The sequence below is a fragment of the Cetorhinus maximus genome, chromosome 19 (genome assembly GCF_964194155.1).
Source record: "Cetorhinus maximus chromosome 19, sCetMax3.hap1.1, whole genome shotgun sequence".
NCBI lineage: Eukaryota > Metazoa > Chordata > Chondrichthyes > Lamniformes > Cetorhinidae > Cetorhinus > Cetorhinus maximus.
Window position 1 is genome coordinate 75437757 of NC_135897.1, and position 17983 is coordinate 75455739.

General features: G+C 44.3%; 1 protein-coding gene across 1 annotated transcript in view; it reads right to left on the bottom strand.

Moving 5' to 3' along the window:
- The window catches only part of rasa2 (RAS p21 protein activator 2), a 148804-nt gene extending 131925 nt beyond the window's left edge, over window positions 1-16879 (bottom strand). Inside the window, exon 1 of the mRNA XM_078564162.1 lies at window positions 16754-16879. Coding sequence (XP_078420288.1) covers window positions 16754-16808 — 55 coding nt within the window. The 5' untranslated portion in view covers window positions 16809-16879. The remainder of the gene's footprint in view (window positions 1-16753) is intronic.
- Window positions 16880-17983: the final 1104 nt, after the last annotated feature.

Genomic DNA, 17983 nt, shown 5'->3' on the forward strand with positions numbered 1-17983 from the left:
TGTAACTGAGATAGGTGACCTGCAAATCTGTTTTTGGAATACTGGTTGAGCGATAAATGTTGACCAGGACACATGAAGAGGTATCCTATTCTTCAATAATACCATGGGACCTTTAACATCAACCTGAACAAACGGAGCTTCACATTGCCATCTTATGTGAAAAGAAAAGCACTCCTGAATTGTTAGCCTTGATTATATTTTCATTCTGAATGCACAACCTTCTGACTTATAGAATCACAGGATGGTTACAGCATAGGAGGCTATTCAGTCCATCATCTCCATGCCAGCTTCCTACAATAGCAACTCAACTAATCCCATTCCCAACCCCTTTTCTGTAGCCCTGTAAATTTTTGTCACTTAAGCTAATGATCCAAATGCCTTCTGAAAGCTACAATTGAACCTGCCTCCACCATATTCTCAGGCAGTGCATCCACCATATTCTCAGGCAGTGCATCCACCATATTCTCAGGCAGTGCATCCACCATATTCTCAGGCAGTGCATCCACCATATTCTCAGGCAGTGCATCCACCATATTCTCAGGCAGTGCATCCACCATATTCTCAGGCAGTGCATCCACCATATTCTCAGGCAGTGCATCCACCATATTCTCAGGCAGTGCATCCACCATATTCTCAGGCAGTGCATCCACCATATTCTCAGGCAGTGCATCCACCATATTCTCAGGCAGTGCATCCACCATATTCTCAGGCAGTGCATCCACCATATTCTCAGGCAGTGCATCCACCATATTCTCAGGCAGTGCATCCACCATATTCTCAGGCAGTGCATCCACCATATTCTCAGGCAGTGCATCCACCATATTCTCAGGCAGTGCATCCACCATATTCTCAGGCAGTGCATCCACCATATTCTCAGGCAGTGCATCCACCATATTCTCAGGCAGTGCATCCAGATTCTAGCCACTTTCTGTATAAAAACGGTTTGTTCATGTCACCTTTGGTTCTTAAATCCACATCCTCTGGTTCCCAACCATTCTGCCAATGGGAATTTTGAACACCTCCATCAAATCTCCTCTTAACCTTAACAAAAATAGAAATACCTGGAAAAACTCAGCAGGTCTGGCAGCTTCGGCGGAGAAGAGCAAAGTTGACGTTTCGAGTCCTCAACTTTGCTCTTCTCCGCCGATGCTGCCAGGCCTGCTGAGTTTTTCCAAGTATTTCTGTTTTTGTTTTGGATTTCCAGCATCCGCGGTTTTTTTGTTTTTACCTCCCCTTAACCTTCTCTTCTCCAAGGAAGCCCCAGCTTCACCCATCCACTTACAAGCATTCTTGTGAATCTTATGGTGCCAAGAATTGGACACAATACTCCAACTGAGGCCAAACCAATATTTCAAAGGCTCATCATAACTTCCTTACTTTTGAACTCCATGCGTCTATTTATAAAGCCTAGTAGCCCCTATGCATTTTTAACATTTTCTCAACCTGTCCTGCCACCTCCAACAATTTGTGCATGTATATCCCCATCTCTCTGCTCCTGCACCTGTTTAGAATTGTGCCCTTTAATTTATATCGCTGTTATGTTCTTCCTACCAATGTGTATCACTTCACACTTCTCTGCACTAAATTTCATTTGCCACGTCTCCTCATTCCACCAACCTATGTCCTCAAAGTATATCACAATTCTCCCCAGAGTTCACAATAGTACTAAGTTTATGTCATCTGCAAATTTTGAAATTGTGCCCTGTCTAAGACTAAGATCATTAGTATATATTAGGAAAAGCAGTCATCCTAATACCGATTCCGGACAGGTGAGGGCCCTATAACTGTGCCAAGCTGACGCTGGCAAGAATGCAGAAATTTGAAATCTTATCCATATTTCTTTGGTTTAATTTCAGTCTCTTTAAAATTGCCATAACACTTTCTATAAAACATATTTGCACCACTGGTGAGATTTTTTTTAATATTGCAGCTTGGGCAAAGGAACTACTTCCTCACATCAGGCTACAATTCACAGTGCTTACCAAACTTTATATAGTATGTAAATGGTTAGAAAGTCCAATACGCTCCATCTGTTCACTCTCAAATCATCAAAGTGATGGAAGGTGTCCTCGACAGTAGGATCTAGCAGCACCTATTCATCCATAACCTGCTTTCTGGTGCTCAGTTTGGTTTCCAACAGGGCCACTCTGCTCCAGACCTCATTACAGCCTTGGTCCAAATATGGACAAAAGAGCTGAATTCAAGAGGTGAGGTGAGAGTGACTGCTCTTGACATAAGGCAGCATTTGACCAAGTATGACATCAAGGAGCCCACGCAAAATTGAAGTCAATGGGAATCAGGGTGAAAACTCTCCACTGGTTGCAGTGATACCTAGTAGAAAGGAAGAAGGTTGCGTTTTTTGGAGGCCAATCATCTCAGTCCCAGGGCATTGCTGCAGGAATTCCTCCACGAAATGTCCTCAGACCAACCAATTTCAACTGCGTCATCAATGACCTTACCTCCATCATAAGGTCAGATTGGGAATGGTCGCTAGTGATTTCATGGACACACATTCACCTTGCAATTCACCCTACAACATGTTTCCAATCAGTCAATCTAATTTGTGCCACTGGAATATAGGCAATAAATCATGTAGCAATTAAATAAATTATGTAACAAGTTCAAGAGAGCTACTGGAAAAGCTGACCTAAGCATCCCCACCATCAGCAGTTTGTGGTATCAGTTCAAAAAGATTTGAATCTATTCAACCCACATGCTCACTCTTTGCATATTGTAAACGATAAGGCCATAAAACGTAGGAGCAGAAGTAGGTCATTTGGCCCATCAAGTCTGCTCCACCATTCAATGAGATCATGGCTGATCTGACAATCCTCAACTCCACTATCCTGCCGTTTCCCCATAACCCTCGATTCCCTTACTGATTAAAAGTTTGTCTATCTCCGCTTTGAATATACTTAAAGACCCAGCCTCTAAAGCCATAGAATCATAGAAAAGTTACAGCACAGGAGGAGGCCATTCAGCCCATCTTGTCCATGCCAGCCCGAGGACACCCAGGTGCCCTTTCCAATCCCACCTTCCTGCACCAGGCCCATAGCCCTGCAGCTTACAGCACTTTCGGTGCAGATCCAGGTACTTTTTGAAAGAGTTTAAAGTTTCTGCCTCTACCACCAACTTGGGCAACGAATTCCAGACACCCACTACCTTCTGCGTAAAAAAGTTCTTCCTCATGTCCCCCCTACACCTTCTGCCACTTATCTTGAATCTATGTCCCCTGGTTCTAGAATTCTCCATCAAGGGAAACAATTTTATCCTGTCCACTCTATCTATTCCCCACATAATTTTGTACACCTCAATCAAGTCACCTCTCAGCCTTCTTTGTTCCAGGGAAAATAACCCCAACCTATCCAATCTCTCCCCGTAGCTACACTTTTCTAACCCTGGCAACATTCTTGTAAACCTCCTCTGCACTCTCTCCAGAGCTATACTGCACACAATACTCCAGTTGTGGCCTCACCAGTGTTTTATACAATTCCAACATTATATCCTTACTTTTATATTCTATACCTCTGCCAATGAAGGAGAGCATTCCATATGCCTTCTTTACAACCTTGTCTACTTCAACTGCTGCCTTCATGGACCTGTGTGCTTGTACGCCAAGATCTCTCACTTCATCTACCCCTCTTAGTATATTCCCATTTATTTTGTAATCCCTGTAACTGTTTGACCTCCCTAAATGTATGACCTCACACTTCTCTATATTAAAATCCATCTGCCACTTTACCGCCCACTCCACCAACCCATCTATATCGTTTTGGAGATTATGGCTATCCTCTACACTATCCACTACTCGGCCAATCTTTGCGTCACCTGCAAATTTCCCAATCTTGCCCCCCATGTTCACGTCCAAATCATTAATATATAACACAAACAGCAAGGGTCCCAACACCGAGCCCTGTGGAACACCACTTAAGACAACTTTCCATTCGCAAGGGCATCCATCGGCCATTACCCTTTGTTTCCTGTTACAAAGCCAACCTTTTATCCAGTTTGCCACATTACCCTATGTAGTAAAGAATTACACAGATTCACTAACCTCTGCGAGAAGAAATTTCTCCTCATCTCTGTTTTAAGTGGGCACCCCCTTATTCTGAGATTATGCCATCTGGTCCTAGACCCCCCCCCCCACCCCACAAGGGGAAACAACCTCTCAGCATCTACCCTGTCAAGCCCCCTACGAATCTTATATGTTTCAATAAGGTCGCCTCTCATTCTTCTATACTCCAATGAGTACAAGCCCAACCGAATCAACCTCTCCTCATAAGAAAATCCCTCCATACCGGGATCAACCTAGTGAACCTTCTCTGGACTGCCTCCAATGCCAGTATATCTTTCCTTAAATAAGGGGACCAAAACTGTTCGCAGTATTCTAGGTGTGGTCTAACTAGTGCCTTGTATAGTTTTAGCAACACTTCCCTATTTTTATACTCCATACCCTTTGAAATAAAGGCCAACATTCCATTTGCCTTCCCTATTACCTGTTGAACTTGTATGCTAGCTTTTTGGATTCATGCACGAGGGCCCCAAATACCTCTGTGCTGCAGCTTTCTTCAGTCTTTCTCCATTTAAATAATATTCAGCTCCTCTATTCTTCCTGCCAAACTGCATAACCTCGTATATTCCCAAATTATATTCCATCTGATACATTTTTGCCCACTCACTTAGCCTTGTCTATATCCCTCTATAGACTCTGTCATCCTCACCACTTGCCTTCCCACCTATTTTTGCATCATCCGCAAACATGGCAATAGAACATTCACTTCCCTCATCTAAGTCATTAATATATATTGTAAATAATTGTGGCCCCAGCACTCACCCCCGTGGCACTCCACTAGTTAGAGGTTGCCATCCTGAAAATACCCCCCGTATCCCAACTCTGTCTTCTATTAATTAGCCAGCCCTCTATCCATGCTAATATAGAAACATAGAAAATAGGAGTAGGCCATTCGGCCCTTTGCGCCTGCTCCGCCTTTCATTATGATCATGAATGATCATCCAACTCAATAGCCTGCTCCCACTTTCTCCCCATATCCTTTGATCCCTTTCACGCCAAGAGCTATGTCTAATTCCTTCTTGAAAACATACAATATTTTGGCCTCAACTACTTTGTGGTAGCGAATTCCACAGGCTCACCACTCTCTGGATGAAGAAATTTCTCCTCATCTCTGTCCTAAATGGTCTACCCCATATCCTCAGGCTGTGACCCCTGATTCTGGACTACCCCACCATCGGGAACATCTTTCCTGCATCTACCCTGTCTAGTCCTGTTAGAATTTTATAGGTTTCTATGAGATCCCCCCTCATTCTTCTGAACTCCAGCAAATATAATCCTAACCTCCTCAATTTCTCCTCATATGTCAGTCCCGCCATCCCAGGAATCAGTCGCGTAAACCTTCGCAGCACTCCCTCTGTACCAAGTACATCCTTCCTCAGATAAGGAGACCAAAACTGCACACAAAATTCCAGGTGTGATCTCACCAAGGCTCTGTACAATTGCAGCAAGACATCCCTGTTCCTGTACTCGAATCCTCTGGCTGTGAAGGCCATTTACCGCCTTCACTGCCGTAAATACCATTTACCTTCTTTACCGACTGCTGCACCTGCATGCTTACCTTCAGCGACTGGTGTGCAAGGACACCCAGGTCTTGTTGCACATTCCCCTCTCTCAATTTATAGCCATTCAGATAATAATCTGCCTTCCTGTTTTTGCTACCAAAGTGGATAACTTCACATTTATCCACATTATACTGCATCTGCCCTGCATTTGACCACTCACTCAGCTTGTCCAAATCACACTGAAGCATCTCTGCATCCTCCTCACAGCTCACCCTCCCACCCAGCTTTGTGTCATCTGCAAATTTGGAGATATTACATTTAGTTCCCTCATCTAAATCATTAATATATATTATGAATAACTGGGGTCCCAGCATCGATCCCTGCGGCACCCCACGAGTCACTGCCTCCCATTGGAAAAAGACCCGTTTATTCCTACTCTTTGTTTCCTGTCTGCCAACCAGTTTTCTTTCCATCTCAATACACTACCCCCAATCCCATGTGCTTTAATTTTACACGCCAATCTCTTATGTGGGACTTTGCCGAAAGCCTTCTGAAAGTCCAAATAAACCACATCCGCTGGCTCCCCCTCATCAACTCTACTAGCTACATCCTTGAAAAATTCCAGAAGATTTGTCAAGCATGATTTCCCGTTCGTAAATCCATACTGACTCTGTCCGATTCTGCCACTGTTTTCCAAGTGCTCAGCTATTAAATCTTTTATAATGGACTCTAGAATTTTGCCCACTACCGACGTCAGGCTGACTGGTCTATAATTCCGTTTTCTCTCTTTTTAAATAGTGGGGTCACATTAGCTACCCTCCAATCTGTCGGAACTGTTCCAGAGTCTATAGAATCTCGTTCCCCGCAAGCTTACTCTCGTACTCTATTTTCCCCTTCTTAATCAATCCCTTGGTCCTCCTTTGCCAAATTCTAACCTGCTCCCAATCCTCAGGTCTGTTGTTTTTTTTAGCTAATTTGTATGCCTCTTCCTTGGATCTAATACTATCTCTAATTTCCCTTATAAGCCATGGTTTGGCCACCTTTCCTGTGTTACTTTTGCGCCAGACAGGAATAAACAATTGTTGCAGTTAATATACTATCCCCAACACCACGGGCTCTTATCTTATTAAGTAGCCTTATCTGAGGTATCTTTATCGGATGCCTTTTGGACATCCAAATATATTACATTTACTGGTTCCCCTTTATCTATCTTGCTTGTTACCTCCTCACAAAATTCTAATAAATTTGTCAGGCATGGTTCCCCTTTCATGAAGCCATGCTGACTCTGCTTAATTAGATTATGCAATTCTAAATGCTCTGCTATTGCATCCTTTATAATAGACTCCAACATTTTCCTAATGACAGACGTTAAACTAACTAGCCGAAAGTTACCTGATTTTTGTCTCCATCCCTTTTTGAATAAGGGTGTTACATTGGCAGTTTTCCAATCCTCTGGGACATTTCCCAGAATCTAAGAACTCTTGGAAGATTACTACCAGTGCATCCACCATCTCTGCAGCTATTTCCTTTAATAACCTAGGATGCAACCCATCAGGTCCAGGTGACTTATCGGCCTTTAGCCCCATTAGTTTCCCTAGTACTTTTTCTCTAGTGATATTTACTGTATTTATTTCCTTCCCCGCTTTTGCCCCATGATTATTTAGTACTTTTGGTATGCTATTAGTGCCTTCTATTGTGAAGATTGATGCAAAGTATTTATTCAACTCCTCTGCCATTTCTCGGTTCCCATTATTTCCCCAGCCTCATTCTCTAATGGGTCGATATTGACTTTGGTTTCTCTCTTCCTTTTGTATATTTTAAGCTCTTACTGTCCATTTTTTATGTTACTTGCTAGTTTAACTTCAAAGTTTATTTTCTCCCTCTATTATTTTTTGGTCATCTTTTGTTGGTTTTTAAAACTTTCCCAATCCTCTGGCTTACCACTAATCTTTTCCACATTGTATGCTTTTTCTTTCACTTTGATACAATCCTTAGCTTCCTTGGTTAACCATGGCTGGTTTATCCCCTTCCTACAATCCTTCTTCCTCACTGGGATATATCTTTGTTGTGAGTCATGAACTATTTTCTTAAATGCCTGCCATTGGTCATCAACCATCTTTTCTCCTAAACTCCTTTCCCAGTCCACTGCAGCTAACTCTGCCCTCATTCCTTTGTAATTACCCTTATTTAAGTTTAGCACAGATGTTTCCGAACTAAGCTTCTCACTCTCAAGCTGAATGCTAAATTCCATTATGTTAAAGTCACTGTTTCCTAGGGGATCTTTTACTCTGAGATCATTTATTAAACCTGCCTCATTACACATTACCAGATCCAAAATAGCCTGATACCTAGTTGGATCCACAACATATTGTTCTAGGAAAATGTCCCGAATACACTCTATGAATTTTTGCCACCTCTACCTCTGCCAATTTGATTTTCCCAATCTACATGGAGATTAAAGTCACCCATGATTAACGTACTGCCTTTTTTACATGTCCTCATTATTTCCCAATTTATTCTCTGTCCGACAGCATAGCTACTGTTCAGAGGCCTATAGACTACTCCTACCAGTGTCTTCTTCCCCTTGTTATTTCTTACCTCCACCCAAATGGATTCCACATCTTCCAATCCAAGACCATTTCTTGCTCTCGTACCTATTCCATCCCATACTAACAAAGCTACCCCATCACCCTTTCCTTCCTACCTGTCCTTTCGAAAAATCACATACCCCTGAATATTTAGTTCCCAGCTTTGATTTCCTTGTAACCACATCTCCGTAATGGCTATAAGATCATACCCATTAATCTCTATTTGTGCTATTAATTCATTTATTTTGTTCCAAATACTATGTGCATTTAAGTAAAGAGCCATTAATTGTGCCTGCAAAGTATTTGCTAAAAGTTAAAGCTAACAGGAGAAGCACATTTAGATTTGGTAAAAAGATAAAACTTGCTCCCAGTGACCAAAACTGTTGAATGACCGTTATTATCGCATGTAACTATTTGAAGCACGTACAAACATACGAATTCTTGCTTCCTGAGGCTTCGACAGGAGAACAGTAAAATGCACCTGTGCAAAACAGTTTCCGCATTCAGTCCACCATGCGCACCACACTACATTTCCTGGTATTTAACATAAATGCACAAAATAAGTCTACGTACCAAATGCATGCATTTTGATGCTCTATATTTTCTTGTCGCCTTAATGTCTTCAGGCGTGTAGAAACCAATTTGTGAGCAACACATGTGGCTTCTCCCTCCCTTGTCAGGACAGAGTCTGGCCTCCATTTGACAATTATCCCAAAGCACCTAGGTGATTCCCTCAAGTTATCTGCACATGATAGTTAGCTCACTGCATACAAAAGTCACAGGTCTGAAGCACACAAGATACTATATCACTACACCACCACATAAGTGGTTCAACATCTCCTATATTGTGCATCGAGTACATTTTATATCTGCTGAGGGTGCCAATCACAGTAATATTTTCAGTAAAATACCTAAAATGCAATTAAAGTGTGAAGTGCTTCTTCTCCCAATCAAATTAAATTTATATTTGAAAAAAATAAAAGCCTTAACAAAAGAAATTGCATTATTATATTGCATCACTGCATACATCCCAATAAATTACTTTCAAAGGGTAGCTACAATTGTTATGACAGTGGCACGTTAATTTTGCAGGAACAAATTAAAGTGGGATTTTTTGATAACACTCCTGTGAAGCACCTCTGGAAGCTTAATGATGTTAAAGGAACCGTAGAAATGCACATTGTTGTTGTTGTTGCACTGAGTGTCAAAAATTAGCCTGTCATAAGCAACATATGTATAATGGGTGCAGTTACGTGTTTTGCATGCCTCCAGGTGAAATCAATGGTCATGATATACCAGTAAATTTTGCAGGGAGAGGTTCAGCTCAAATTAACAAGATAAACTGATGCTATCACATGCGGTGTGGTAGGAAGCTCATCGTACTGTGTGGCAAGATTACAATTGGATTAACTTCCTGTAAAGGCTGTTATAAATTTGGTACACTTCAAGTGCTGAAGCATCACACAAGGCCTGGTCCACAAAATTGAGCACAAGAGTGATATTTCTTGACAGATTGCACCCAATGGCAAATTTATTTTTTTTCTCTTCCAAAATTCCAAATGCACACTGCTTCCAGGATTCAACCATATAACCACAAAGTTTGAAGCCAAAACAGCCTTGATTATTTTAATACATCATTCCTGCTGCAGTTATAAAGATATTAACCACCTACACAAGATATAATACTTTTGAAGAACAAGTAAAGCGTTTAAGTGTTCTCACACAAAGGGGACAAAGATTAGGAGATGGTAGGTAAACAACAGATGAACTGTAAAGAATACTGTGAACAAGATTAAAGAGGACATTAAAATTAAGCAGAGGCTCCGGGGTTCAGAACAAACCTTTAAATGTGAAAAGAATAGGTAGGATCCTAGGTTTCATAAACAGCAATATAGCATGCAAAAACAAAGGCAAAATGCTAAACCTATACAAATCAGTTAGTTAGATCACAGATGGAATATTCCAAATTCTTTATTCCTCCCACTGGCATCTTGGGGATAGCATCCCCTTCCTTCCAGCAACCTTTGGCAGCCGAGTCTTCCGCCAACTGGGCCCTAGGTTCTGAAATATCTCCCGATATCCCTCCACCTTCCGCTCCTGTAAAATAGTCTCCTTATAACTCACCCCCTTGACCAATCCTTTCCTGTCCTGCTTCAATATTTCACCTATTATATCTTCAGGAAGTGCCTTAGGGTGTTTTCCTGATGAAGTTGATGATGTTGCCATTGCCAGTGTCCAGTTTTGGATGCCCTACTTTAGGGAGAAAGTCAAGGCCATACAGAAAGTGCAGACGAGATTCCCTAAAATACCAGGAATGAGAGGCTTTAGTTGCAAACAACATCTAGGGAAACTAGACTCTTTTCCATCAGAATATTAAGATAAGATCTGATAAGTGTTTAAGATTACAAGGTCTTTTAATTAGATAAAAGTATTTCCACTGGTCAATAAGTCAACAGCTAGAGATGGTAAGGCACAGAGGTTAGGAGATTTTTTATTTAAACCCCAGGAGATTTTTAGGCTACACACCACTCTACCAGAAACATTGGCGGAAGCAGAAATTGTAGCAACTTTGAAAAGATGAATATTGTAAAATTAAAAATGTAAACGGTATAAGGAAAGGGCAGGGAAATGGGTCTAATTGGATAGTTCTTTCAGAGAGCCTGTACATGCATCATGGGCTAAACGACCTTCCACATTACTGTAAGTCTATGATTCTGATTCTGTGCCTCAGTGATTTTACATAAGGATTTAATTTTATTTGCAAGCCACCTATTAACCTTCAGCATTGGCCCTTACATCATTAGCTGAAAAAGGAAGTTAGACTGTTAAAGGCTTTTTCGAATCAATAGTCAGAAGCTTGATCAAACACAAAGTTGAGAATTTCAAACTTTGATTTCAAACAATTTAAGATGCTTTTTATTCCCTGTATTGTCCAAAAAAAAGTATCTTGCAAATGGCATACTCCAATATCAACAGAAACAATTTATGATTCTCACTTCCAATGTCATCCGCCACTGTACACTTGAGTTGCCTCTTTTTTGAAAACCTTATATCCCAATACACAATAAGGACATAAAAGTTGCAAGGCAGGAAATCAAATATTTGGCTTTGACTGTATGAGACTCAAGGTTTCACAACATTAGTAATTGCTGCTAGATTGTACACTACTCTTCCGTTCCTTTACTGTCGCTGGGTCAAAATCCTGGAACTCCCTCCCTAACATCACTGTGGGCATACCTACACCACAGGGATGGGTAATAAATGCTGGCCTAGCCAGCAATGCCTACATGACGTAAATGAATAAAAAACTTTAAATCATCAGAAGCCTAGTCATGGCAAAGTGGATTAGATAATTTAGCAAGGATTGATCCTCCCTTCAAAAATGTCTCTCCATTTCTCCTTCAATCCTTTTTTTGCTAGCAATGATCTGCACATAGCTCATGTGATCATTATTCATGTCAGCCTAAACAGCAAGTGGAGGAAGAGCAGAAAGAACTACAGTCAAAACTCACTCAACATCCATACTCAATTGTAGTTCAATGGAGAGCTTTAAGAACCAAGGATCCTGGCTGATTTTCTCTCTTTCCCCTCAACTTACTTAGACCTGGTACAGTACATTGAGGCCACTGTAGTGCACCCAGTTAATTAAACATAGGCCTAGGGACTTTCTCTACTCTATGACTCAATATCACATTGTACATTTACCCATTAGGCCTATTAAATTCAACTTCATTAAGGCTTGACAAGCCTGCACAACACACTATCAAAACCTTTCAAGTACCCCCTTGGTCTCATAACAGAGGAATTTTAAGAAACAAAAACAAGCTTGGAAATATCTCTTTCTCTTCAAGGCCCGATAGTTACTGGTGAGGATCAGGGAAGGGTTAAGGGGTATAAATCAAGTAAACTCAAGCCAAAATTCCTTCTATAAAATCTGAATTACTTATGTCAAGAACCTCTTCCAAAACAAAAAACATGCAATTATCTAGTAGCTTTCACAGAGTGAAATATCTCAAAGTCCAAACTTGGTCTTGTTCTCAGTACAGTACATGGTCAAGGTTCCAAAAGCACATTTTACCCATTTGTGCCTATAGTACATCAGGGCAAAGCACAATGTGTTCATGGAAGGGAGGGGTTGAGAAAACAATGGGTGTAAAAAGGAGGATAGCAGCGAAACATGTTCTCCAACCATTCCAAAAACAGAAACTGAAGGCCTACACTACATTTAAAACTCAAGAAATACTTTACATGCATGACAGTATGCAAAGTACAGGGAAAGCAAATGTATTAAAATACAATTGTTTCCATGATATCAGCATAATTCAACACATCACAATAATACGGTTAAGAACTTGCACAGTACTTTACAATACGGCCATTTCACTTTATCCCGCAGAGACGCTACTCATGAAAAGTATCTGAGCTGAAAATAGACAATGATTGATAGTAGAGGCATTTCACAGGCAAAGTGAAAACAGAAGGAATGAGAAAAATAAGCAAATAGCACTTGGACTTCAGCTCAAACCAATGAGCAAGATTGACACTCTCAGAAACAGCTTTGAAATAGTACTGGAGTGAGTTGACCTTCAATGGCACTCTGAACTCAAACAGAACCTGCCGCCCTGCAAAGGGATTCCTTTGCATTTCAACTCCTGAGGAACCAGATGAAAAGAGGCAGCTGATGGTACCAACACTGAAGCTTGCAAGAGCTAGCAACCTTACCACTAAGGAGCAGAGAGAATCAAGCCCGCACTCCCCTGGGCCACCTGGTTCAAGGGCTGCAGATCTCATTTTAAGACTGCTACCTAAATCCTCCACAGTGGGTTGTCCCTGCTGCCAGCCTCGATTGGAAGAAACAAGACATTTTCAGAGACATCATCCCTCTCTGCTGCTCAGATTGCAATCCTAATATCTGCTGTTGTTTCCTTACCTCCTCTGCTATTGTTGCCACCTTGGCCAACGAGCACACAAACTTCTGTGCAACCTATAGGCTTTCAGATATTGTGCCTCCCTTCGTCTATTCTCATCTCTGTTGAAGCTGGTCTACATCAATCTCCATATAGACCTCAGCTCTCTGATCTTCTGGCCAAACTATTTTCTTGTTGTGATCACAGTTTTCTTCATATCTGAACCACTAAGGCAGAACAGCCTTAAATCCAGGCTGTGTCAGTGGTATTAGTAAAATTGAGAAATGTAGTCATCTCTTGCAAGACTTGCCCCGCAACTCTCAGCTGAAAAATAAGTTTTGGTATTTTGCAGTTGCAGCCTTGAAGGGGCACTATCCTCATCAAAAAGTATTTGGCAAACTATTCTTTTGCTTGAAAAGCTGTGCACCAGTGGTAGGCTAAAATGCAGTACCATGACATAGATATACAACTTGGAATTATATGGTACCTTTAATGCAGTATAATGTCTCAAGTGCTTCACAGGAGGACCAAACAACAAAATTTGATACCGAGACATAAGAAAATATGAGGACAGATGGCCAAAAGCTTGGTCAAAGAGGTAGGTTTTAAGGAGCATCTTAAAATGAGAGCTAGAGATAGAAGCAGTTAGGGAGAGAATTCCGGAATTTAGTGCCTAGGCAGCTGTGCAATGGTGGAGTGATTTTAACAAAGGATGCACAAGAGCCCAGAGAGTTCTGCAAAAATGTGAAAAACACTTGCATTTATATAATGCCTTTCACAACCACCAGGCACCCTGAAGCACTTCACAGCCAATGAAGTACTTTTGAAGTGTAGTCACTGTTGCAATATAAGAAACACGGTTGTCAATTTACACACAGCAAACTCCAACAAAGAACAATGTGATAATAACCAGATAGTCTGTTTTTGTGATATTGATTGAGAGGTAAATATTGGCCAGGATACCAAGATAAGCCCCCTGCTATTCTTCAAATAATTCCATGGGATTTTTTACGTCCACATGAGGCCTCAGTTTAACATCTCATCCGAAAATAGCATTTTCGATAGTGCAGCACTCCCTCAATACTGCACTAGAGGATCAGCCTTCATTTTTATGCTCAAGACCTGAAGCGGGACTTAAACACTCAATCTTCTGCCTCAGAGACGAGAGTGCTATCAACTGAGCTACGGCTGACATACGCAGAGGGCAAGAGAAAAGGTGGGGAGAGGCCACGGAGAGATTTGAAAACAGGGGTGAGAATTTTCAAATGGAACCGTTGCCTTACCAGTGGCTAATACAGGCCAGAGAGCACAGGGGTGACTGGTGAACTGGGCTTGGTGCAGGTTAGGGTGCAGGCAGGGGAACCTCGGGTTCTGGGGAGGGTGGGGGGTTTAGATGAGCTCAAGTTCATGATAGGTGGAAGATGACAGGCCGACAAGTTTAGGAGTGACAAAGGCCTTTAATGAGGATTTCAGAAGCAGATCACCTGAGGTTGGAGTCGTCGGATATTGGTGGAAATGGGCAGTCTTGGTGATGGAACAGGTGTGTGGTCAGAAACTCTGTGTTCAGACATAACGTCAAGGTTATGAACAGTCTGGTTCAATCTCAGGTGGTGGCTGCCAGGGAGAGGGATGGAACTTGTGGTGGAGGCCAAGGGCAACAGCTTTGGTCTTCCAAATATATGGTTGCAGGAGATTTCTGTCCTTCAATTTTTGGATGCCATACAAGCACTGGGACCAATCTAAGTTAGTTGAGTGGGCGCGAGGTGATGGTGAGGTAGAGCTGGTGTCATCCGAATATACATGGAACCTGAAGTGTTTTCAGAGTATATCAGTGAAGGGCAGGCAGCATGTAGATAAGAAATATATGGGGGAACAAGGATCAATCCTTAGGGGATTTCAGAGGTAATGGTGTAGAGTGGGGAGAGAGGCCCTTGCAGGGGATTTTCTGGCCACAACTGAACCAGGCAAGGGCAGCCTCACGCAGCTGGATTGAGGAGGAGAGGTATTGAAGGGGATTGAGAGATCAGCCACATCATAGGCTGCAGGCAGTCTGAAAGGGATGAGGGGGGACAATTAACCACAGAGTCATAGGATGCAGTTCATGACTTAGATGAGGGCCGTTACAGGACCATGACAAGGTTGAAACCTGATTGCAGGGATTTAAATGTGGAATTCCATGAAAGTTGGAACAGATTAGGGAGGTGACAACATGTTCAAGGACTTGGAGGGTAAAGGGAGATTGGAGATGGGGTGGAAGTTTGCCAGGAAAGAGTGGTCAAGGGTTTTTTTCCCCCCAGAAGTGAGGTGATAACGGAAAATTTGAAGGGTGCATGGCGGACATGGAAGGAAAGTTGGGTGGACAGCAGTTTGGTGAATTTCCCGGACAAGATGAGCGCAGAGGGGGCACAAAGGAAGCTAGGAGGGGAACTAGGGAAAAAGTTCAAAGTTGCAGCAAGGGAGGGCAAGGGGAACCTGGGGTCGTGGAGAGGGGGGGAGCGAGGAGAACATGGGGTTGCGGAGAGGGGGTTAACGAGGAGAACCTCAAATTGTGGAGGAAACATTGGGCTGGGGAGGGGGGGATGAGGTTCTGGAGAGGGGGGTGGATGCGAGGGGGAACCTGGGCTTGTGGAGGGGGGTGTGAACGCGAGGGGGAACCTGGGCTTGTGGAGGGGGGTGTGGACGTGAGGGGGAACCTGGGCTTGTGGAGAGGGGTGGACGCGAGGGGGAACCTGGGCTTGTGGAGGGGGGGTGGACGCGAGGGGGAACCTGGGCTTGAGGAGGGGGGGTGGACGCGAGGGGGAACCTGGGCTTGTGGAGGGGGGGTGGACGCGAGGGGGAACCTGGGCTTGTGGAGGGGGGGTGGACGCGAGGGGGAACCTGGGCTTGTGGAGGGGGGGTGGACGCGAGGGGGAAGCTGGCTTTGGGGGAGGGGGGCAGATGGGGAACCTGGCAGGACGGGAGAGGGGGAATTGAGGGTGGGTTGGGGGAATTGAGGGTGGGTTGGGAGGAGGAGATGTGGGAAGCAGTGGGAGAGAGAACACACACTGGGGGGGATGGGGAGAGGAGAAATAGCGAATCGGGGGGGGTGAGAGGGGGAACCGCGGCGGGGGGAGAGGGAGATTGAGAGGGGGAACCGCGGGGGGGGGGGGGGGGGGAAGAGAGAGGGAGATTGAGAGGGGGAACAGCGAGCAGGGGCGTGAGGAGGAACCGCGGGGCGGGTGGGGGGGGGGCGGTTAGAGGGAGGCTGAGAGGGGGAACCGCTGAGGGAGGGGGAACCGGGGGTTAGAGGGAGGCTGAGAGGGGGAACGGCTGAGGGAGGGGGAACCGGGGGGGGGGGGGGGTTAGAGGGAGGCTGAGAGGGGGAACCGCTGAGGGAGGGGGAACCGGGGGGGGGTTAGAGGGAGGCTGAGAGGGGGAACCGCTGAGGGAGGGGGAACGGTTGTGTTGGGCGACCCGGGGGTGGGTGGGAATCGTGGGTGCGGGGGAAGGACGGTCCCTGAGCGGAGCCTCCTGAGCGGAGCCTCCCGAGCTGCTCTGTCCCTCCCGAGCTGCTCTGTCCCCCACCGCCTCACCTCCAGATCCCGACCCGCTGGCCTCAATCCCCGCAGGCGGGGCAGGGCAGAGCCGAGCCCAGGGGGGAGTAGAAGCAAAGGGGGAGGAAGGAGAAATGATAAGAGGACTCACAGATTTTTCCCCTCAGGCTCTGTAAGATGCGAACCGCTTTATCTTCTTCCGCCATGACTCGCCGCCAACCTTCGCCTACTGTACATCTTGCATCCCTCACATCCGTCGACGAGAACTCAGAGTAGGAGGGGCGGGGCCCCGGCGCGCGCACGCGCAGCGGGGAGGGGGCGGGGCGCGCGCGCGCACGCAACGGGGGGCGGGGCGGTGGCGGAGCGCGCATGCGTACGTCAACCCCATCAGCTTGGGGTGCGTGGTAGGAGGTTCAGTTCTCAAAGCAGACTCTTCCAAATCACCACTCATAACAAGAGCAAAACTGTGCACACTACTCCAAGTTTAACCTGATCAACGCCCTGAGCAACTCTACTAAGTCTTTTTCTGCTCCAATCTCTCTGTAACAAAAACTAACATACCACCTACATAAGAGCAAAATACTGCGGATGCTGGAAATCTGAAACAAAAACAGAAAATGCTAGAAAAACTCAGTAGGCCTGACAGCATCTGTGGAGAGAAAGACAGGGTTAACGTTTCAAGGCCGCAGAGCTCAGAAGAAGAGTCATACGGACTCAAAATGTCAACTCTGTCTTTCTCTCCACGGATGCTGTTTGACATAGTAACACAGAAACTAGGAGCAGGAGTAGGCCATTCGGCCCTTTGAGCCTGCTGCACCATTCAATATGATCATGGCTGATCATCCAACTCGATAGCCTGCTCCCACTTTCTCCCAATATCCTTTGATCCCGTTCACCCCAAGAGCTATATCTAACTCCTTCTTGAAAACATGCAACGTTTTGGCCTCAACTACTTTCTGTGGTAACGAATTCCACAGGCTCACCATTCTCTGGGTGAAGAAATTTCTCCTCATCTCAGTCCTAAATGGTCTACCCCGTATCCTCAGGCTGTGACCCCTGGTTCTGGACTCCCCCACCATCGGGAACATCATGCATCTACCCTGTCTAGTCATGGTAGAATATTATACGTTTCTATGAGATCCCCCTCATTCTTCTGAACTCCAGCAGATAAAATCCTAACCGACTCAATCTCTCCTCATTTGTCAGTCCCGCCATCCCAGGAATCATTCAGGTAAACCTTCGTTGCACTCCCTCTATAGCAAGTACATCCTTCCTGAGATAAGGAGACTAAAATTGCACACAATAATCCAGGTGTGGTCTCACCAAAGCACTGTACAATTGCAGCAAGACATCCCTGCTCCTGTACTTGAATCCTCTGGCT